The sequence below is a fragment of the Salvia splendens genome, chromosome 11 (assembly GCF_004379255.2).
Source record: "Salvia splendens isolate huo1 chromosome 11, SspV2, whole genome shotgun sequence".
Lineage (NCBI taxonomy): Eukaryota > Viridiplantae > Streptophyta > Magnoliopsida > Lamiales > Lamiaceae > Salvia > Salvia splendens.
The window spans coordinates 5,487,848-5,510,725 of NC_056042.1; the positions used below are offsets into that span (position 1 = coordinate 5,487,848).

At 35.6% G+C, this 22,878-nt stretch overlaps 3 protein-coding genes across 4 annotated transcripts; 1 reads left to right on the top strand and 2 right to left on the bottom strand.

Annotated features, from left to right (window-relative positions):
• Positions 1 to 351: 351 nt before the first annotated feature.
• LOC121755074 lies at positions 352 to 2,005 on the bottom strand. 2 transcript variants are annotated; one of them, XM_042150353.1, is made up of 4 exons: positions 1,738 to 2,005; positions 1,515 to 1,618; positions 1,223 to 1,368; positions 352 to 721 (listed from the first exon to the last, which is right to left on the bottom strand). In XM_042150353.1, exons 1-4 carry the CDS (start codon positions 1,787 to 1,789, stop codon positions 574 to 576), a joined length of 450 nt encoding a protein of 149 aa, XP_042006287.1. In that variant the 5' UTR covers positions 1,790 to 2,005; the 3' UTR covers positions 352 to 573. The 2 variants fall into 2 exon arrangements, 1 of the variants encoding a protein (XP_042006287.1); XR_006040620.1 differs by lacking the exon at positions 1,515 to 1,618 and having other exon boundaries at positions 1,738 to 2,004.
• A 5,207-nt stretch (positions 2,006 to 7,212) lies between these two features.
• On the top strand, positions 7,213 to 11,101 carry LOC121756527 (vesicle-associated protein 1-1-like). The gene is made up of 7 exons (XM_042152091.1): positions 7,213 to 7,456; positions 7,530 to 7,600; positions 7,744 to 7,825; positions 8,351 to 8,466; positions 9,491 to 9,625; positions 10,164 to 10,241; positions 10,841 to 11,101. Exons 1-7 carry the CDS (start codon positions 7,405 to 7,407, stop codon positions 10,952 to 10,954), a joined length of 648 nt encoding a protein of 215 aa, XP_042008025.1. The 5' UTR covers positions 7,213 to 7,404; the 3' UTR covers positions 10,955 to 11,101.
• Positions 11,102 to 11,887: 786 nt separating this feature from the next.
• LOC121756231 (chaperone protein dnaJ 13-like) lies at positions 11,888 to 22,483 on the bottom strand. The gene is made up of 13 exons (XM_042151723.1): positions 22,244 to 22,483; positions 20,293 to 20,579; positions 19,153 to 19,350; positions 18,954 to 19,068; positions 18,622 to 18,708; positions 17,280 to 17,368; positions 16,751 to 16,835; positions 16,508 to 16,561; positions 14,902 to 14,982; positions 14,568 to 14,645; positions 13,056 to 13,295; positions 12,273 to 12,380; positions 11,888 to 12,190 (listed from the first exon to the last, which is right to left on the bottom strand). The coding sequence occupies exons 1-13, from the start codon at positions 22,385 to 22,387 to the stop codon at positions 12,134 to 12,136; spliced, it is 1,623 nt and encodes a 540-aa protein (XP_042007657.1). The 5' UTR covers positions 22,388 to 22,483; the 3' UTR covers positions 11,888 to 12,133.
• Positions 22,484 to 22,878: the final 395 nt, after the last annotated feature.

The following is a 22,878-nucleotide window of genomic DNA, read 5'->3' on the forward strand; positions in this document are numbered from 1 at the left end:
TAGTATGCATTGAATCTGTTTCCTAATTAGGTTAGGATTATGTTTCCTAATTAGGATAGGATCTCATATGTGCCTATTTATATCGGAGTAGGACATATAATTCTGTGATAGGAGATCCAATCAATCTGAATAAAATCTGTTCTTCGTTCCTGTAAATCTGTATCTTCTTTAAGTTTCTGTTTACCTCGATTACACAATTGCTCTATTCTGCCACAACATATTCTGTTTTTTATGCAGATTTTGTAAATTGCCAAACTCGTATAGACAATGATTGGATTGGATTGGATTGAAATTTGTCTTTAGAAGAAAACACATCTGTTCTCTAGTTCTAAAAACTAAAAGTCTAAAAAGTACATCTTTCAATCAAATTTGAACATGTTGGCAAAAATTGTTTCAACTTTCAGTCTCATATGTACGTGGTAATGATAAGCAACACTATCTCTGTAGTCCGTAGATTGATTTACGCTGTGTAAAAGAAAACATGTACAAAACTAATTTACAAGCAAGCATAGCTTGACAGAGCCAATAAATACTACATTTGATTTCCTTGCTTATCACTATAATTAACACAACCTATGTCAGTCCTGTGTTCTCCTTGCGCCCAAATAGAACATACATGACGATATGCAGAAGAGTTTTCACAATCCAGTCCTCTACAGAATCTGACACCAATTTCTTTATCATCTTTATAATCAGCATCACCACAAACATTACCAAACTCCTGTAACCACAAAACTCCAATCTGATTAGAACTTCGGCTTATAATGGTTGAAGTGGCAGCAAGCCATCTATCCAGAATAACCAGAATGTTAGGAACCAACTAATTTGACACAGACAATCGAGGTGCAATTTTGTACTCCCAAAAGGAGAAAAAAATGTGCTTATAGGTGAATGAAGATGAACAGTACTGTTTCAGAACTAAGAAAAAAAGATTGACATTCAGGGAGATTACTCTGACACAGGCGTAGACATGTAGACTAAGCAACAACCAAGCAAATATCCTCAGTGAAAGGCTACGCTCAATAAAAAAAGTTTCATATAAATATGGGACGAGTGAGTTACTGATTTGGGCTAATAAAAGAGCAACTGAATGCCACAATGTGATTAATCATGATATCAACTCACATTGCAGGTAAATCTTTCAACTATAGTGTGATTTAACAAATAAAAACAATAGTCCCAGTTATAGATGCATATTAAACATAGACTTCGAGTTATTTACCAGATCCATGATATTGTTTGTTTCATGAGGTATAAGGAGACTATAATCAGCAAGCTACTGATAACGTCCCTTAGAATTGATTCACCAGTACAATTGCTGATAAAGTTCCTCATAATTGATTCACCACTACGAGTGATATCCTTTTCCTGTGAGAAACAATTAACATAGTGTTGCAGAAGGATCAGACGAATCTTAGTAAGAATAATTATGTTAATTTAATAGCCAATATGATTTAATATTAATATGAAGTTAAAACAGATGATTAATGAATCATTGCATCTTTTTCTTAAACCTCATAACACTTCAAAAGCAATTTTGTCATCATGACTTGAATGGAACAATCGTCGGTTTTATTTGACAGTTGGACGGAAGATGAGAGCTGTTTGTTCTGATCAACTGAGCAAATACAACCACACGATGAATAGAGAGGAGAACCGATTATCATGAAAAACAAGAAAGATGCAATGAAGAAAAGGTAAAAAAAAGTCAAAGTGCGACGAAGATGAAACGCTTACATTGGAAATTCAGTTGCGGAGGCTCGTAATTGAGCAACGGCTCAGAGCTCATTTCTCTCCACCAACGAATTCGCGAGAATTATGAGTCGAATTGGGGTTCTACATAGAAAAACGTTGCTTTCATATTGGGGATTAAGAATTGGAATTTGTAGGCAGAAGCAGTGTCGCTTGTTGCAATCGTGTAGACGATCACCGGAAAATGACGGCTCATTTTTAAAACTAATTTATACGTTGTAAATATCAATGCATATTCTTCAGATAAAATATGTGAAAGTCAAATTCATTATTTGAATTAGTGAAATTCTTATTTATGAATAAGAAGTGTTGTTTAAATACGTTTTTTTTTAATTTTTAATAAAAAAATAAGTTTTTTAGGAAAATTTAATCTTAAATTGTTATTTCTCTAGAAATAATCTTATTTGATGTTATAAAAAATGATTTGAATCTAAGTAAGATTTAATTTACAAATAAAAGGGGGGAAAGTTGAAGGAAAAAAATAAAACATGGAAGTGACTTATTGAGAAATGAGAATCGAGCCTACAAGCTTCTACTACCAAACTCACATTATCCAATTAACTAATAAACCATGCATTGACTTTTAAAACATAATTTGGTATAGTTTATGAACGAGAGTTTGTATGCGGTTGACAGCACTAAGAGCATCCTTGGTCCTTGGAGTATGGACTCACAATTATTTATTTTTAATTTCATGTTTTTTCTATATAGCACAATATTCACATCCATGCTCTTCTGTGAGAGCATGCTCTTACATTATTCAAGGGTCCCACCATTCTATTATTCAATTTAAATATTTCAATTACTAAAAATATTTTCATAATATTAAAATGCATTCAAAATACTAAAAATAATATTACAAATTACTAAAAAATAAAAAATTACATAATTGAGGAATCTTGTTGCTTCCTAATTGAAGACACAAGAACATGATTATGTTAAGATGACAAACCTTCTTAAAATGACAACGTGCCACTACTATCGTGCTGCCACATGATACGTTATCCAACAATATTAAGGCGTATCCAGCAATATTCATTTATTATGCGTTTATAGATTGCATGATAGTAATATGTGGATTGCCGTGTAGATTATTGAGTATTGCAGTATAGACATAGAATATTTCAGTTGCAGTATATATATAGACAGATTACTTTTTTAATACCGTTATTTTGCATTATAAACAATAATGCAATACTCCGCACTCTACACTGCAATCCAGGTAATACTATCATGCAATCTGTAGAAATCCATCTAAAACACTTACTGCTAGATAGTGTGCCACGTGGCAGCACGAGGTTGTTGGTACGTTGTCACTCTAACTATGGTGACATCCTAATGCTCTCCCACAAGAACATGCTTATATATATAGGCTACAAATTGGTAATTGCAACCATATACATAAACCTATATATCTCAAGTAAAAATTGACATCGGATAAGAAAGATTGACTGATATAACTATTATTTGATGTAAAAAAATTAATTTTTATTTTTTTAAAACAGTTAAAAACAGCTATATTTTTGGGAATCTGATTTTTTTTTCGAATTATTTTCAATTTTTTATGAATTTTTTAAAAAATTAATAAATTTAACGAAATAAAAACACGCCTGTTGCGCATGAGGCGATTGAGCATCACCACCCAACTGAACGCTGCCACGTCGCCCTGCTCTTCGGCACAATGGTGCTCTTTGGCAAGAGCACGTCCGTGCCAACTGCAAGAGTGCAACAACAAGCACGGCGGGTGTTCTTGCGGAAGATCACCACTAGGATGCTCTTCCGTTTTGCCTTTTTTAATAGGAAATCATTAATTGACTAAATCAATAGTAGTATCGTTTATACTCTAGTGAATGAATTTAATTTTGACCAAGTCGCATTGTGAAGTGCAGAGTAAATATCATTTGTTTCAAAATGGGTGCTATAAAGAACCATCTCGCTTATAGTGGAACGGAAAGAGTAATATAATACTCCCTGCGTTCCACTAGAATATGCACTTTTTTTTAGTCCGTTCCATAAGAATATGCATTTTTTAATTTTGGAAACTCTTTCTACTCTAATAAGGTGAGCCCATTCTCCACTAACAATACTTTAATTACTTTTTCTCTCTACCTCTCTTTTACTTTCCCAATTTTGCATTAAAATCTGTGCCGAACCCAAAGTGCATATTCTTTGGGGACGGAGGGAGTATTTAACTTACTCTTTCTTTCCTACTTTATTTTCTCTCTTATTCTATTCTTTCTACTTTATTCACTTTTCTATGTTATTCTCTCTACTTTTTTCACTCTCTTAATATATCTATTTTATTACTTACTAATTTAACATAAACATTCATTTATTAAACTCTGTACTAATTGAAATATTATTATTCGAGAAAAATATCATCCTATTAAAAATATAAACTTACTTAAAAAAAACTGTAATTCTTATTCACATCTTAAAAAAAACTATTAATCACGGATAAGGGCATCAGCAATTGCGCCCGTCCCAACAGAATTCCGACCGGCGTGCCAGAATTCCGCGGCGGACTCCGCCATTGTGCATGGTATGCACGGATAAAGAGTTCCGTTGACGAAACCGCAGTTCCGCGGCGTTTAGAGCATCAACAATGGCGCGAAATTCCCAAAAACACCTCATGCCACGTCATACGGACTTCCCACTGCACTACCACGTCATAAGGAATTCCCACTGCACATTGGCGGACATCCCCAAGGACATCCCGAAATACTTCCCACAATTAAAAAAATTCACAAATTCACAAATTAAACAATTTCCAGAAGTAAGAAATTTACGGAATTAAATAGTCGACACGAATACGGAGAAAATGCAACCACTTTATTTTAAAAAAATACTTCATTATAAAAAATACATAATTACTAAAAAATTACATTATTAAAATAAAAACCGGCTTCTCACTCCTCGGATCCCCGTCGCCGTCCCCCCCTTCCACTATCCCCCCGCCCTCGCCCCGCCCCCCTCGCCGTCACCGTCCGACATGTCTCCGAACCCAAAATCACGCCGCATACTGTTGATGAGGGGTTTAAGCGACCGCTTGTAATGGGGGTCAGTCGATTGGCGCCATTCAACCATTGCACGCAACAAGGTTTCATGTGCCGGGATGCAGGCGGATGAGGGGTTCTCGGGATCGTTTTGGGCGGGTGCTGCCGATTGGGCCTCAGCGGATCCGCTGGTGCTTCCCCTCGCCATTCGCAACGCGGACTTTTGCCTAACCGGGCTAGGGCAGCTGGCCGACGATGTAGGTGTCGGCACTGCTACTGTACTCTCCGGAGTCGCTGATCTTCGTCCGCTTCGGCCAGCCAGATTCAACACCCGCAGTGAACTTGGCCGAAGACTGCACCACAAGAAACACCGCCCAATATTTGAATTCCCCGAAGCCCAACTGAGTGTCGGGGAACGGCTGATGAGACAGGAGCTTCACATCCTCGGCAAACATGCCGCTGGTTGTCGAGCGGAGGTTGTTTGTGTAAATGCCGACAAATCGGCTGAGCTGCCTCTTCAGCCGATCCCACTGTTTCCGGCATTGCTCTCCGTTGTGAGGCTTCCCCCCTGGCAGTTTGAACTGGAGGTAGCTTTAGCTAATGCGCCACCACATCCGGTCAATGTGTTGGTTTGCCCCGATGTAAGGATCCTCCACTACCACCGGCGACAGTGAGGAGGCAGGGGGTCCCCCGGCGAGAACGTGTCATTGCCAGTGAACTAAGTCTCGAGAGGAGAACTCGTCTGGTTGTCCATCGATTGGGGGACCCGCTACCTCCTCACTGTCGCCAGTGGTATGGGAGGATCCTTACGTCGGGGCGAACCAGCACATCGACCGGATGTGGTGGCGCATTAGCCAAAGCCACCTCCAGTTCAAACCGCCAGGGGATAAGCCGCACAATGGAGAGCAATGCCGGAAACAGTGGAATCGGCTGAAGAGGCAACTCGGCCGATTTGCCGGCATTTACACAAACAACCTCCGTTCGGCAACCAGCGGCATGTCTGCCGAGGATGTGAAGCTCCTGTCTCATCAGCAGTTCCCCGACACTCAGTTCGGGGAATTCAAATATTGGGCGGTGTTTCTTGTGGTGCGGTCTTCGGCCAAGTTCACTGCGGGTGTTGAATCTGGCTGGCCGAAGCGGACGAAGATCAGCGATTCCGGATAGTACAGTAGCAGTGCGGGTTCAGCGGAACTCCCACCCGCCGAGGCAGAGTTCCCGACACCCACATCGTCGGCCCGCCGCCGTCGCCCGGTTGGGCAAAAGTCTGCGTCGCGGATGGCGAGGGAAGCACCAGCAGATTCGCCGAGGCCCAATCGGCAGCACCCGCCCAAAACGATCCCGAGAACCCCTCATTCGCTCGCATCGCGGCACATGAAACCTTGTTACGTGCAATGGTTGAATGACGCCAATCGACCGACCCCCATTACAAGCGGTCGCTTAAACCCCTCATCAACAGTATGCTGCGCGATTTGGGGTTCGGAGACATGTCGGACGGTGACGACGATGGGGGCGGCGGCGACGGGGAATCCGAGGAGTGAGAAGCCGGTTTTTATTTTAATAATGTAATTTTTTTTAGTAATTATGTATTTTTTTTTATAATGAAGTATATTTTTTTAAAAAATAAAGTGGTTGCATTTCGCCGTATTCGTGTTGACTATTTAATTCTGTAAATTTTGCTGATGCTCTAAGTATATTTTGTAAAACCTTACCATTCTCCTAGAAGTTAGTCATGCTAATCATGTTTCTACTAATATGTACTAATACACATATGCATGTGCTTCTATATTATGTTTTGATAATCATTTGTGACCAATTTTCAATATATATTTTTATATGATCCGTTGTTAATTTTTCTTACATTGCTAACAAATTAATGTAGTATATTAAAAATGTCAATACAATGACAATAAAATGTCAACATAAACTTAAGTTGATATTTTAATACATTGTGTTGACATTAATATTTAAATGTTAACACAATTTATTAAAATGTCAACACAAATATGTGTTGACATTTCGTGTTGACATTTTTAATATACTATATTAATGAGTTAACAAGTTAGTAATTTAAAAAAGTTAATATTATAACGCACCACTATTTTTATATTTGTGACCAATTTTCAATATACTATATTCTACTAACCGTCCACGAACTGAATCTGGGTCGTCTTCAGGTCCCCAAAACAATATTACTAATTATTTTCTGCATTCTATTTTTTATAACTGAATTGAACCGACCAATTATAAAATTCAATCTTAACCATATAATCGAGATGATATATTTTCTTTTGTTTGACCACATGTGTTCTGAACCCATTTTCAGCGGAATCGGATTAATCTCATTCAATCGAGCTTGTGAATTAAGACTGAAAGTTTTCCAGCGAATGAATGGGTTTGAACCCGTGACCGAGATGATATATTTTACCGATTCATATCATACGATAATTTTATTAGCTTAAACAAATCAACCCAAAGAAAGAGATCAAAGAGAAAGTAAGAAAAGATCACTCTTTTTCCCTCGTCAATTGTCGTGTTTGCTTACGAGAAATGTTCGGATCACCCCACATTTTCCTTTACCCAATTGATCATACAAAGGAAAAAACCGAAATCAAAAAAGAAATTTCCACATCAATTTGAACTAACATTTTGGAAAAAAATGAGTTCTGGGGAGCTTCTCAGCGTCGTACCACTGGAATTGAAATTCCCATGTGGGTATCTCCTTCATTGTTTCCTTTTTATAAGTTTTCTGATCGTTTTCTTATTTTCTATGGTTTGTTTTAGTTCAAGTAAATAGGCAGATCTGTTGCTTCATTCAAGCTTCGAATCAAACTGATAATCATGTGGCTTTCAAGGTGCGCTTATCTCACCCTTTTTTGGATGAATTTTGTGTTTCAAGCCACATTTTCAAACCTTTTTTTGTAATTAAGCTTGTTGATTTTGTTCTTTTACTTCAGAAAGTTAAATGGAGTACTTATGAACTAATTTGTTCTTTTAGGTTAAGACGACAAATCCCAAGAAATATTGCGTCAGACCAAACACAGGAATTATATTGCCCCGTTCATCATGCGAAATCAATGGTAATTCATCATGCATTCCCTTGTTTTATCCGATCGATCATAGTTGTAGGGTGTTGTAATTCTGGTGATTAGCCTAAGAAACGAAACATGATCGAATTATGTAACAATCGTGTATTATATTGAACGGCTTGTTTATGTGATTTCATTTTCGAGTATCCCATGGCTTGTCTGCTTCAGCTAGTGTCTCTAGGTTCACCAAAAGGCACAACGTTTAACATTCAATCTATCTCGAGTTGTGACTAGGCTATTTATGAATGGATATCTTCTCAAGTTGCGCTGGATTATATATAAATGATGCATCTATTTTGGATAAGGATAGTTCCTGGGAGTGTCCTTGCCTTTGCTGTTTAGTATCTATACTTTTGAAAATTATAATTGAATATCACATTCATTTCTACTTTCTAATGTATTCCGTTGGTATTTGAATCTTACATATTTCTTATCTTGTCTTGTCATATATTGTTTCGTAATTAAACTAAAAAACAATTTTTGATGGAATACTGATATTGTTCCTACGTATTGTAGTCACAATGCAAGCACAAAGGGAGGCTCCCATTGATATGCAATGCAAGGATAAGTTTTTGCTTCAGAGTATTGTGACGAGCCCCGACACAAATCCTAAAGATATCACTCCAGAAATGGTAAGTTTTGCTGCTATTAATTATCGTAATTTGGTCTTTAGCTGCTAGTGCTGACAAGAGAGTGCACAGAAATATTGATCACATATGAAAAGAACCTAGAAAATGCATTGGAGAATAATATAGTAGACTTCAAGAGTTAATACTGCATAATCTAATCACTAATCTATTCTTACTGACTTTCCACAATTCGACAAATATGCTATAATGCTTTTCTCAATGACCATTCTTTAACTTTGAGTGTACTGTTCATCACTTTTCACCACTATCACACTCAAAGCTTTATGTCGGTTTCTCAGATAATTATTCAACACGATACATGATTGCTTAACCAATGTGTAGAGGGATCCTTTATATCCTCATCGAGTTTGATGGCTTCTCTGTTCCATGCTTCCTACTTACATACCAATATGATTACTAGATATTCGATCATGTTTGGTATTATCATGTACACATATCAAATCATCTCTGGTGTCTCTCTTTACCTATTGGACACCTAAATCTTTTCAACTTTAATATCTTATCCTTGTGTGTTTTCTCAACATCAATATGAACATTTTTGCATCCCTGATACAATCATCTTATCATTTGTTTCCCCACACTCCAAGCCGAAAAGAATAGTTGGTTGAATACAGTATTGTTACGTTTTCATTTGGTAGTGGTCGTGCATGCTCATTTTCATACTGTATTACTATGCCCTTTAGTTTAATCCTAAATAGCAGAAAGAGTTCTACTCCAGGTAGAAAAGAAAGTACTACTACAATTTAAAGTGAGAGCGGCTCACTAAGGTGCCATTAATGTTCAGTAGTAGTAATGCGTCAAGTCATAAGATAAATAGTAAGAGTTCAAACAATAATGAAATATTTTTAGAAATTGTTAAATTAGGCTGAAAATATATAAATATCTTTTAGAAGAACCCTAGGCTGTAAATGGTTGGTTCAGAAGTAACTTATGAATGATAAGTGAAATTACTATCCAGCTAGGCTTGTTGATTGCCAATGGATGTCTTGTTTGTTGATCTGTGTAGTTTACCAAGGAGCAAGGTCATGTTGAAGAATGTAAGTTGAAAGTGGTTTACATTGCACCACCTCAATCATCCTCTGATGCAGATGGATCAGAAGAGGGTTCACAAAAGTACAGAATGGTGGATAATTCGACTGAGGTTTCTGCAATAATTTCTTGTGTTTCTATTTTACAATTACTCATTTTTCATTCAAGTAATATGGCACATTCCTTTAACTTATTAACTCTGCTCATCATGTATGTGTATGTGTATGTGTATGTGTATGTGTATGTGTATGTGTATGTGTATGTGTATGTGTATGTGTATGTGGGGGTTTCGTTTTTTGTGCATGCTACTTACCACTTTTAATTGATTACCATGATTCATTACCGCAAAGGGAGTCTACCTTATGTACTTTCTTTGTATTTTTAAATGAGAGTGTGTTATATAGCTTACTTTTTATCTTATAAACAATAGTAGATTTCTTAAAATCCGTGCCAAAGATTTGTTCATGTTATTGTGGGATGGTGGGAGTATATTATTTCTTGTTTGCTTTTTTCATTTTTTTGCATTAGGGAGGGGGTATTATTACATTACTTGAAGCTTGTTGTTTTAGTGGGATAACCTCCAGTTGTTGATTTTTGCCTTCGTATATTAAACGATATTCATGAGATCATTTCTGTATTTTGAATATTAGGCACAATCTCTTATTTCCAAACTTACGGAGGAGAAAGCTAGTGCAATCCAAAGGAGTAACAAACTCCAGCAAGAATTGGTTAGATCCTTATGTTATCTAAAATTCCCATCACCTTTATTGATATTTCATGCTCTTGAGACTGATTTCTAGCTTTAATTTAATACTGACTTCATATTGATTGCATTTTTAAGTTGTGGAGATATCAGATAAAAAAAGCCTGAATGTGGATTGGCAGAGTTTTTATTTTAATCTTTTGTGCATTTATATAAGTATGTGGTATTGTAATTCTGGATATAGATAGTTGCATTCTAAAGCAAAGAGGAATTAATAAATCATTTACTATGTGCCCTTCATCTCTGCCTTCAACATCAAATATTATTCACTCAATATTTTTCATGAATTCTTAAATGTTGACACTTGATGCTCTTAACTTTTTCTCTTCACATCCCATGCTATCATCTCCGTCCCCGTCTGATTTTCAAAGTCTGAGGACTGACATAATGTTTTTTGTTTTGTGTTGTGTGTTTGTGTGTGTTGAGTAGGCACATGCACACACTTGATGAGCACTATGTTGAACCCAAAAACACTAGCAACCTTTCGGTTTGTGTAGCTTATTTATCGAATAACAGTGTTTGTGATTAAAGAGTAACTAATTAGGTTCTGTGTTGGCGTGTTAGGAACTCTTGAAGCGAGAAAGCAAAAAGGGTGGCATATCTCTCGTAATCGCAATCCTTATCGGCTTGCTGGGTATAGTTCTCGGATACTTCATCAAAACGACAAATGCTACGTAGGAAAGAAGCATCTGTCGATTACATTCATTTGAACATTTTTCTCTGGCAAGTACATTCGTTTCAATATTTATCTTAGTAAGATACTTTTTGTAGATCATTATTTGGCGGTTAACATTCATTGTTATTTATTGAAGCTTAATTATAGCATTTGTTGTCATCAAGTTGCAAATTTAACATTAAAAAAGAAGGGATAAGAAACGATTTTTTATCACATTTTAATTTTAGTGGTTTACACATTGTATATCTCATGTTCTCTAGGTTGAAATATACTATGAAAAAATATTATCACATCAACATTTATGATAATATTATCATGAGCTAGAGTGAAAAGTAGTAAAAAGAGGCAAGGGATCATACGAATTTGTTTTCCCTTTTACCCGAAAATTTATTCACAATGTCACATGTGAAAATAGGTGAAAATATGTTTTTCGACATTTGCCATATTTCATCAAAGAGAATGAATTATTTTTGAATCCCATATTAACCGATTAAGGAGTAGAAATAGTTGGTAATTATACTTCTTTCAGAAGATTTCTATTTGAAGAACTACTTCACCTCATCCATTAGTTAGAGATCCAAATGTAACTGAGCCAGCTCCAAATTGATAGTGAGATTTATATTTTTTTTAACACAATTTAATTCATGTTGACATAGGACGATAACAACACATGATATAGAATTAAAATATGATAATGGATCACACAAATCCAACATGACATTATTGTATCAACACAATAAGACACGGACACGATAAAGCCTTGACATCAACCTATTAATTTCATGTGTTCCTCCTGTTGTTTCATTCCATGTTGTGTCCAAAATTGTTAGTCTTACTTAAAGATCATTGAAGCATAAGAACATAAATATTTTCACGAGTGAAACAATCTAAGCTCCACACATGTCTCCAACATACTCCAAGCAAACACCGCGATATCATGTAGAAAAAGAATGCCATAATAATAGCAAGAACTTGTGCTAGTTTATTCAGTCAATATGGTAAAACCATAAATTGTGGAAAAATACATAATGTGGCATCTAAATTTGCCACAAAATTTTGGTGAATCAGATAAGGTACCTATAAAGGGTATGAAACAGTCATGCAGAGAAACATGCAAGACACATGGGCTCGGTGCCGAATGGTGACATATCCTTTAAGGCCCAATGTTTAGATGCCCGTTTTTAGACTTTGTGGCTTTCTTGTGGTATTAGCAGCTCGTCGTAATCACCTACTGTAACCTGTTGAAAATAGCAGCTCATCGTAATCATCAACTGTAACCACTTTAAGATTTTGGAGGGTGACAATCAAGCAGACGCCTACCTCGTGTATGTTTGCATCATATGTATACTTGACATACAACTGCTTTGGTTCTCCGGGACAAGGATCACAAGAGCCCATGATTCCAGATTTTTTCACACCTTCGTGTAGCTGAACAAAAGAACATAAATATTGCACGATTACCAACTTAATCACAAGACGCCTACCTCGTGGATGTTTGCATCATAAGTAAGCACGACTACCAACTTAATCATTAGGTAAATCATGCTCATTTGAGATGCTATGTTTATAGACCAGCAACTAAAGAACTAGTTCAAATAACAAAAGGAATCGGAAATAAGTAAAATTAGCCTTCTTATTTCCAAGAAATATGCAGAATCTGAAAATACTAATTCACCTGTACTAATAATCATGTTTTTAAAAGGCCTGGACTTCTTTTTAAGCTTCTACCTTTGCTAAATAGATCTTACCATTTCCGTCAAGAGAAATGCTATGTTGACATTCTCCTAGAACAAATACAATATCAACGCAAATATTTACTTGAGGTAATGATGTCTACCTCCCACAGCCCTCAATCTCAATACACTTTTTGTTGACAACAATGTCAGGTTATTGCCGAAAATGTGCAAAAGGTAATTTTCTAATGTATTTCCCAAATGAACTTTATCACCAGTTCAAAAGCACCACCATGCCAGATAATATGTAATTTAGCAAGAAAGATTACCACAAATATATGACTTTCATGTAAAATAACATTGCATAAAATTCATCTCTATCCGGGCCATTTGCATGCAAAATTTTCAATAAATATTTGCAGAAACAAACCTTTAGCTTCCCAGAATCGGTAACAAGAAAATTTAGCGGTACTGTAATATCTATGATCTGTGAGGGCACTCCATCTCCTGTTTCTTCCGATCTATGTCTGTTCAGCAGAGCTTTCTGACTTCCATAAAGTGCCTGAACAACCACTAATCCACCCATTTCTTCTTGCTTTATCTTCTTCCTATTCGCCACATTCTGCAATAGCTGCTGGGCTTTCGTAGCAGCATTTATTGCCTCTTCAACCTGAGGAACACACAAGAAGTTACGTAATATGGGGTAGGAGGCTAGAGAAATACAGAGATTCTTTTATAGTTAGAGACAACATTTAGAAGATCTGTAAACTCGTTTCAGCAAAGGACCAAATAGTACTTAACAAGACTGCTCCAGGTACATTAAAAAATTTAGATGACCCACCATTATTACCACTGTCGAAACACTTAATTCATAATAGAGCTCTAGAAATATATTATAGGAGTAGAAGTTATCCACGTACAAAAAATCAAATATACACCCCAGATATCATGAAGTAGGACTGACGTTATTGATGCAACTCAATTCCACAACACAAAAATAAAGGTTTAGTGTTTAAAGTTTAAACTTAATTGTTTTCCTTCCTTTATCATCTCAATACGACAACGGCACAAAAATTAATGCTTCTCCTCAACCTGTCAAACTCAAACATGACAAAAAAAATCATTAGGTTACACAATAACCTATTAACAACCTGGTATTGACACTGTAACATTAAAAAAACTAAATTATGTACCTATTAATATTACTATCAATAAAAAAAATTAATGGAATTATTTTCATAATCGTTTTTTGTTTCATGCTGTGTTAACATGTAAAAATTCATTCCATTATCAGGCGTGTTGTGTTACCACTTACCGCGAATTATTTATCACATTTACTTGAAATGAAAAATGTAACGGTTACAGATATCGCTAACCTTTAGATAAGAGGATGTTAAAAATTATTGCAGTAGAGAGAATCATATTTTGAAGGGGGATTTGTTAGGAGTTAAACATTAATGTTTGCTTAACTTTGGGAGAATAAATTATACCACCCAAATGTCAATTAGCTACAAATTGTAAGGTTGGGACCTAATTGAAACAAATCTACGTATATAGAGTAATGTTTGCCTTAACATTGAGAGAAAAATTATACCACCCAAATCTTAATTTTCTACACCAAATTGAAACAATTCTGCGTCCAGTTTTATACATATGGCCAATCAGTAAACGTGTGCGAAAACAAATCAATTCCTCAAGTACATCTAGAGATAACCAAAGATCGACCAAATTAAGAGGTTTGCTAGATGGTAATTTACGAATCATGTAACATTTAATTCATAGATGAAGTTAAGAACGCATTATGGTACAGAAAATTAATGGACAACACAGAAAGATAAAATTGCACATTATAATTGGAAGTCACAAAAAGCCAGACTACTTTTTATGAGATTACACATCTAATTCCATCCACAGTTAACTTTTTTTTTCCCAGAATATGTACCTGATTTTTGGTCTTCTCACGGTTCTCCAATGACTTTTGCTTTTCCCATCTTAGATAATAAGGCTTGAAAACAAAGTTCTGAAAGTACAGAAAATGGTATTGTCTAAAATATCTGTAAAAAAAATTCAGTTGATACAACTCAAATGAAGGAGAAGAAAATAAAAGGAGGCAATTCAAGTGGACAGATCAGTGATACAAGTTCTAAGCATCATCAGAACTAGCTATATAAGTAGCCAATATGTAATTTGATGAATGGAGAGAAGTACTCCAAAATCTAGTATAAATCCAGCAGAGGCCAGAGAATAACTAAATCACTTCATGTATTGAGGAAAACCTTAAGCGTAAAATACAGCGATATGGGAACAATGAATGCTCCGGTTGCAAAGACTGGATTCAAATGATGGGACAACAATATCTGCACATCAACAGTTATACAAGTATATCAGCAAGATAATATGAAGGATTTCAATTGATATGAAAAGGGTGTAAATCACATTTTTCGCATGCTGTCTTAAGAAATTACAACATCATATCTATTCATAATGCAATTAAAGATAAACAACCACAGACTTATTGTTCCAAGAAAAGGAAGCAAAGCAATACTTTCTCCCCTGTTAAATTATAGATGCAATCCAACTTTTCCATCATATGCTCCAGACATCCATTCCTTTATTTTTACTTAACTTAGCTTAGGTAGTAGCTAGTTCTCTTGTTATATTTATCAGTCCTTTCGAAATTTTTGACATGTAAAGGGATGGCAATGGATCCCGGACACATTCAGGATCCGTTGATCAGATCCGTTTTTCAGGATATAGATCTTTCAAAATAGGACCGGGAATATGGATCAAAACTTTAATTTCCGGGCCCGGATTTGGAATATACATTTTTATACTTTTTAGACGCAGATCTGGTCCAGATCCGAACCATGATCCATTTGATTTATAATTTTAATTTTACAGTGTAGTATCCCAACCCTTTGATTCTTTCACAGCTGCTCCAGCACAGAAATCTTCCAGACTTCCACTCATTCCACAACCTAATCACAAAACCCTTCCTCAACTCTCCAGCAACCTCACCATCACCATCCCTTACAGCCACCTACCCCTGCGGGGATCCCATATTCAGCCCCAAGACCGCCTCTGCTGCGGCCATCCTTCTGTTGCATCTTCTCTCTAGACAGCAGCAGTCCTGCTGCGGACACCACTCACCAAACCTCTCGGCCACTCAGCCGCAGCAATACAAGTGCTACTATTCAGAAAAGTCGATGGTGATAATTGTTTGAACTTAATTCTGCCGTTTCATTTTATGTTAGGTATGGACATATATTGAGTTCTCAAAATTTGAACAGTATGGCTCGTGTTTTTATCGCATTAGATTGACATAAACTTGTACAATTTGTTTTGTTTCAATAAACATAATTATCTGACAGATACACTACCACATGAGATTGGCCTTAGAGCCTTGTTTTATGTGCTGAAATAAATCAGATTGTGGGCTCATTTCCTTTAAACATTTTCATGAATATAGGTTTATAAGTTCTACTAATCAAGAAAATGTCACAGTGGATTTAGATTGTCAATAAAGTGTTATTGTGAATATTAGTTAATTTAGAATTTCTTTAGAAGTTGAAAAAATATGGATCTGGGCCGAGATCCGAGACCCTACGGATCTAATGGATCTGGACCAGGGACTCATTCTTTTGACCATATCGATCTGGACCGGATCAGACTTTCGGAAAAAAGCCAATTTTTTGGATTTGGATCCGGACCTTGTAGGATCCGGTCCATTGACATCCCTAGACATGTCTAAGTCTAACGGTTTTAGACAAATAAAGTGACAGTAAAATATTATTCGGCCACAAGAAGAAGTTGTTCCTGAACCAATACCAGATACAAGACCATTTGAGTGATAGAAGAAAATGTTTTTGATGATGAACTTACAGGAATCACTAACTTCTGTCCCCCACGGTGCAATTCAAACTTCCAGATTAGTCCCTATCATTGACAAAGTTAAAGGAAAATAATCAGAAATACATTCAGCAAAAAAAACATAAATCAGAGGATATTACTGAAAAGGTAAAGAGAAAAAAAGAAGGAAAAACGATTTACTGAGCAAACACTTCAAGTTTTTCATCTGCAACCAGAAATCAACAAATGAAGATTTTTTATGTAACATATGTATACCTGAACTCCAATGGAGTACAACATCCGAATAGTACTGAATTTAGATATCTTTCTTCCACCCCCAATTTCAAGTGCAAGTGCATCACTGCAGAAGATGTAGCACGTGAATTGCAACAGTTAGAATAAGTAGATCATTTTGCACTTTGATAGTATAATAAAATATCCATGTATTTGCATAATAACATTGTTGTCGACCTATGTTGTGACTACAATGAAACTTACAGGCCACCTCGCACCTAGGCACGCCTCAAAACGCATTTTAACCATGGATGGCAGTGGATTTTGGACCCAGTCCAAATCTATAGATCCAAGATCTAAGATCCGGTCCAGGTCCAGGTCCAGGTCCAGGTCCAGCCCATTGGCATCCTTAATAATTATACCCACATTGTAAAAAGCAAAAGACACACAGCTCGACCTCTGTGAGTATATTACCAACATAAGGCAAACCCAAGTGTGCACAAAACATTGGTAGCTCATATAGTACAACAGAGATCAGAAATTCTGTAAATCGAGACAGCAAAAGACTCACCTTCCAACTGTGCCAGCAATTCGACCATGTGATTTAGAGGAAAAGAAGCGAGTGAAGTTAGCAGTTGCTCCAAATGAGCTTGTTCCAATCTATAGATAGTAAGAGCAAGGACAATAAGATCAATCGTATTACAATTAAAATAACAAACGTCTATACATCACAACAGAAGAAGTTTCTTGGTACTACTGAATCCAATGTGATACACATATGATATGACAAACACGTCTGAAGAGAAATGTCTAACAGGCGACAGCAGAAAGTAAAAGCACCCTAATTTGCATGAATGACTTAATCAGTAATCAGTTCTACATTGACAGGTGATGAGAACTAAGAGATTTGTCTTCAGATAGATGTTATAGAAATCCTTCTACAGTATATAGAGTCAATGGATCCCCTTATGCCAGTCTAAAAGAGCATAAAGGTATCATCATCTATTGCATTGGGGGAAACAAAATCCTAAGGATAGTGTTAAGTATTCATGTCATTCTAACCTCCAATGCCTATCCACCTCATTGTAATTTTGACCGTCCGTTACCAACCTCTCCTCTATAACTTCAGGTCAAACAATCGAAACAACTTGTTACTGAAAACTAAACTGCTCTTAACTTAATATACTAGAAAGTAACATTTACATTTTACTAATTTAGTGGAAATTTTTTGTAAAAAACAAAATCAATGTTGTGGCTCCGTTCACTTCTACGTAGAAACAGCTTATTTTTTATACACAAAACATCTTAAACGAACAGTAAATAACAATTTACAAAATCTAAAACAATAAATTACAAAATGTTTTTATTTTGTTTTGAAGGCAATCACCAGCAGCACAAATAACTCTTGATGGCTTTGATTGAAAATCATTCCTACACTAAAGTTATTAGCAAACTAAACTACAAGTGAGTTCAAAGGAAATAGCATTCCCTTGAATGGCTAGAGTCTGCTACTTTTACTAATTAGAAAAACAAAAATTATCAAATTTTGCAGTGCTCCAATCTTTAAAATGAGATATAACAAGTTAGCTCTTATGTGCAATAATAAGTACACACTACACTGTGTAACATTAAGCATGGCCTAATATGCATATTGATCATACAAATTACGAATTGCAATGATGTTAAACTGCATATAACCATCTATTTAGGACAATAGCTATGAAAACAACTCATTCTCACTTTTTAAAGTAACTGTGATCTCAGAAGCTGGGAGAGAGAGAGAGAGAGTGGGCTTCCAGAGAGGCAGAGACCCACAGTGTATTATCTTACTGAAGCTTTTTTGTAGCCTAAAATCCCAAATGACTAAATAAACTATCAAAACCTAAAACCATTTAACTGCAAAAGGAGGCCACCTTAATCTCTCCTGAAGCTGACACTTTTTGCTCTTTCTTTCTCCAGCCAATACCAATAGATGACTCTTCACCTAGAGATAGTTGTATCTGTAAAATTAAAACAGCAGAAACATAGCATAAGATAGAAGGAGAAAGGTTATATACGTTAAAGTCAAAATAGTTTCTATTGACTTCATATATATCCAATGTGTGGCTACCCAAAAATTAAGGAAAAACCTTTTACATTCTAACACTTAATTTTCTTGTACTGCACTCACAAATGCAGAAACAAAAGGATTGTGCAGTTAGTTGGTATATACTTATACATAGAAGATAACTGCAGAGAAAAATACCTTTCCATTTGATGTTTCTGACAGTTGACGGCTCCAAGTGTTCGAAAGATTCAAAGAGCCATCTCTCAAAGACGCAGTAATGCCCAATGATGCAGTAGAATGAACAGATAACTGGCTGAAAGCATAATGCAAAAACATTGAATAAGGCTACTAAACCAAACAGGAGAAAATGATCAATACACGAAAAACAATGTCATACCGGGAAGTTTGTATTCCTACCAATGATTGCAAGCCCATAGATCCCATTAATTCCACAGAGGAAACTGGAGATACTTGATGCCTAAGAATTGCAGTTGCTGCACCACCGCCAGATCTTTCATTGACAGCCAAATTACCACCAATATCGAGAGAAGTGCGCTTAGATATTTGAGATTGAACTTCAGTGGCCATAGCCATCCTGACATGTTGCAAGCACATTAGAAAATAAAATAAATATAAATATATAAAAATAAATCAGGGCAACAGAGTAATAAGAAAACTTTTCTGATTAATATTATACTCACAAAACATAAGCTAAATACATATGGCGGAGAAATTGATCAAATGCTATAGCTACACTCAGAAATTTTTTAGTTAGCTCCAATAAATATATTATTCAACGTTGTTTATCAATCTTACTTTGTCATTCTACATGACCCGCCATTTATACATTATTTTTCATCTCCAACCATAATATAAGAGTGGGGGTGTTGGCATAAAACACAAAACAATACAATCAACCAAATGTACTCTCGTTTTGAGGCCTGTATGAATCTCTACTTCTAAAAGTTTTCATCAAACAATACCTAAGTTTGCAATTTCCATATGGCTTTTAAAAAGTTGCAATTACAACAATACCTTTGATTTTTTTGCAATTAGAATATCCACAAATTTTTCAGCAATTAGAATATCCACAATTTTTTGCAATTAGAATATCCACTCAAATTTGAGGATGTTGTAATTGCAAACTTTTAAAGGTAATGGTGTAATTGCAACAATAAAAAATCGTAAGGAAATTGAAATTTTGGACAGATTGTGTTGTTTTCCGCAATACACCCTTCATCTGAAACAAAAACAATTTAAACCTTGTAATCATCATTGGCAAAAGTAAGTTTTGAATATGAAGGCTGGAAATAAAACTAACAAACCCTCTAATTTATGTGTAAATAAAAGAGAAAGTGTCAAAGTTTAAAAACACTAGAGAGGCAACAGATTTATGCATTGTAAGTGTCAGATTCCCAGAAAGTGGAGCAATCAGAAAATTAAGCACACTCTCCCCCACAGACAGTTCTCCAGAAGTATTCAAAACGAAGCATGTTATTCAAGTTGATAGACTGTAAGGATTTAGTGAAGGCCATACCCTCTCATAAAACCATCACCATCTAAAAGATCGGGCCATGACAAATTTGCCAAAAGTGAGCCAGATGATCTGATATTGGGTTCAGCTTTTTCTTTTTCTCTCTGACGCTTCAATCTTTCAAGTTCTTCCTTGATTTCATCAACTTTTTCAAGTTTAGGGCCAAGCTCCAGGCCGGAAGTAAGCCCCTCCATTCCATATATATCGTATATGATCCTTTTATTTTCATCTGTTAAAATCTCATAAGCTTCACATACTCGTTGAAAGTTCTCTGTTGCAATATCCTTCATCTATACAGAAAAACACATTTTATCTTAGATATAACATATGTAGAGTCATGTGTCATGCCTCAAACAGCCCTTCCTCGAACCAACTCAAAACAGAACATAATACTTCAAAAAAGAATATACTCCAACTAGGGTTTCACAGAGATACCACAAGTAAACCTACGAAGACCATTAAAACATCACGCACACTTGCCACTTTACTAACCCTTGCGAAAGTTAGCTAACTGAAGAAATATTTCTTTACTGACCTATTAATGCATGCAATAAAGTAGAAATCTGACCAGGATTACCTTATACCATAAATATTGTAGTGACTCGCAGCATGTTGACACTTGACAATGACAAATATGTTTGACTAGAGATGGTTAGATCTGAAGTCACTAGCATTATCATGAAGAGAATAAAAAATGTCTCTTTTGTTTTTATAGATTTCTGCTGTTGTTTCATCTTATATCAAATCAAATTCAAAGCTGCCTTATGTTACTAATATGGGCATGTGACTTGATAATATATTGTTTAGTGAACATTTCAAGCCAAGTCTTGGTTAATTGAAGAAGAATGGTAAGTCTAATAGAATATAGTAATATATGTCACTAAATTCTTCATATCGAGAACTTTCTGCTTACATGTAAATTCAGTAGATATTCACTTACCTTGGGTATTGTATTTACCATGTTATAAAATAAAGACTATTTATCCTTTAAGGTAGCCTAATATTCTTAGTTTATAACTATTTTAATCAAACAAAGCTATATGGTGAGGCATGCGAAAGGCTAGCTTTCTAATTATTCCCAGTAAGTAAGCTAATGAAATCAATAAAAAGATCATGAAAGACAAAATCCTTCTCCAGAACTTCTAAAAATGCAATAACCAATAGCTTGATATCACAAGTGATAGGTATAGCAGCTTGAGACTCTAATATTTTGGCAACAAGTTGCACTGCCGATTTGATAAAACTCTTTTCTATATCTATTGTCTATCTAGCTAGTGATTTTAGACCATTATAGAAGCAAACCGAGCTCCTTAACATATGCACAGCTCACCAGGAAACTAGAGGAGCTTCGATACCCTATGACTGGAACATGATAAAATATGGAGTGTATGCTGGAACATAGGGGTTTTACTAGACAGGGTAAACAGGGTTTAATATATACAAACATTCTATGACTTAAATTCCAGGCATACATGTGGAAGTTCATAATATGACAAGTTCTAACAGGCATTTTTGCACCTCAATTATAATAATGTCATCCATCAGCATACCTTGGAGCATCATACGATTACCACTTGGGCATTTAGCAACTATAATCGATTTATTAAGAAAACAGTAGGTAATGTTAAAGATAGCCTTGGGCATTGATGTACTGTCGAGAAATTCTTAAAAACAAGAGCAACTTAAAATCAAATTCCTGATAATGATCATCAACTATCTTCATAATGTATAATCATCCTTCAACCTCAAGTACTATATAGAAGGATATTTTAACATAATTCATTACCACGATTGGACAATAAATCAGAAAACTATCGGCACAAATAAATAATTGAAATAGCATCAGAGTGGGAATTCAAGGAGGGGAAACGAAAGCAAGTGAGTCAGAGGCAAAAGAGCACAAGTTTTTTTGAGAGAAAGAAATACTAGTAAATTAAGCGCATCTATTGAGTACATGTGGAGATTGGTGTTTATCAGGATGATAAACTTGGGCCCATTGGCGATACGCCTTTCGGATTTCTTCATCAGAAGCTTCCGGCGAAACGTTGAGCAAAGCGTAGAGCTGCTTGTTGTTGGTTTCACCATTTTTTTCAGTCATTGGACAAAAAGGGGGTTTAGGGCTTTAGCAAACAACAGTCAAGTAAGAAGAGAATGAAAATTTGTTGATTAACAGAAGAGACGCACTTCTTTTGCCTTATTTGGGCGAGAAATTTCAGAATATGGGTTTAAATTCGCTGACCTTTCGAGATAAGGGATTCAATTCGCTTATCTTTCGAAATATGGGACCGAGACATGCGAATTTTTCGAAACAAGGGTTTTACACTTTTTATATTTATTCTCTTCATTTTTTTTATTATTTCCCTTCTAATAATTATAGATTTACTAAACTATCCTTTAACTCATCTCTCAAAAAATTCATTTGAGAAATTATTCTCTTATTTATTCTCTTCATTTTTCTTATTATTTCTTATTATTTACTAAAATTATCCTTTGAGAAATTTTTTGTTATTATTCGTTTAAATTTGGAATTTATTGCGGAAATTAGAGAAATATTTGTTGATTGAGGAAGTGGATTTGTTACTGAGGACA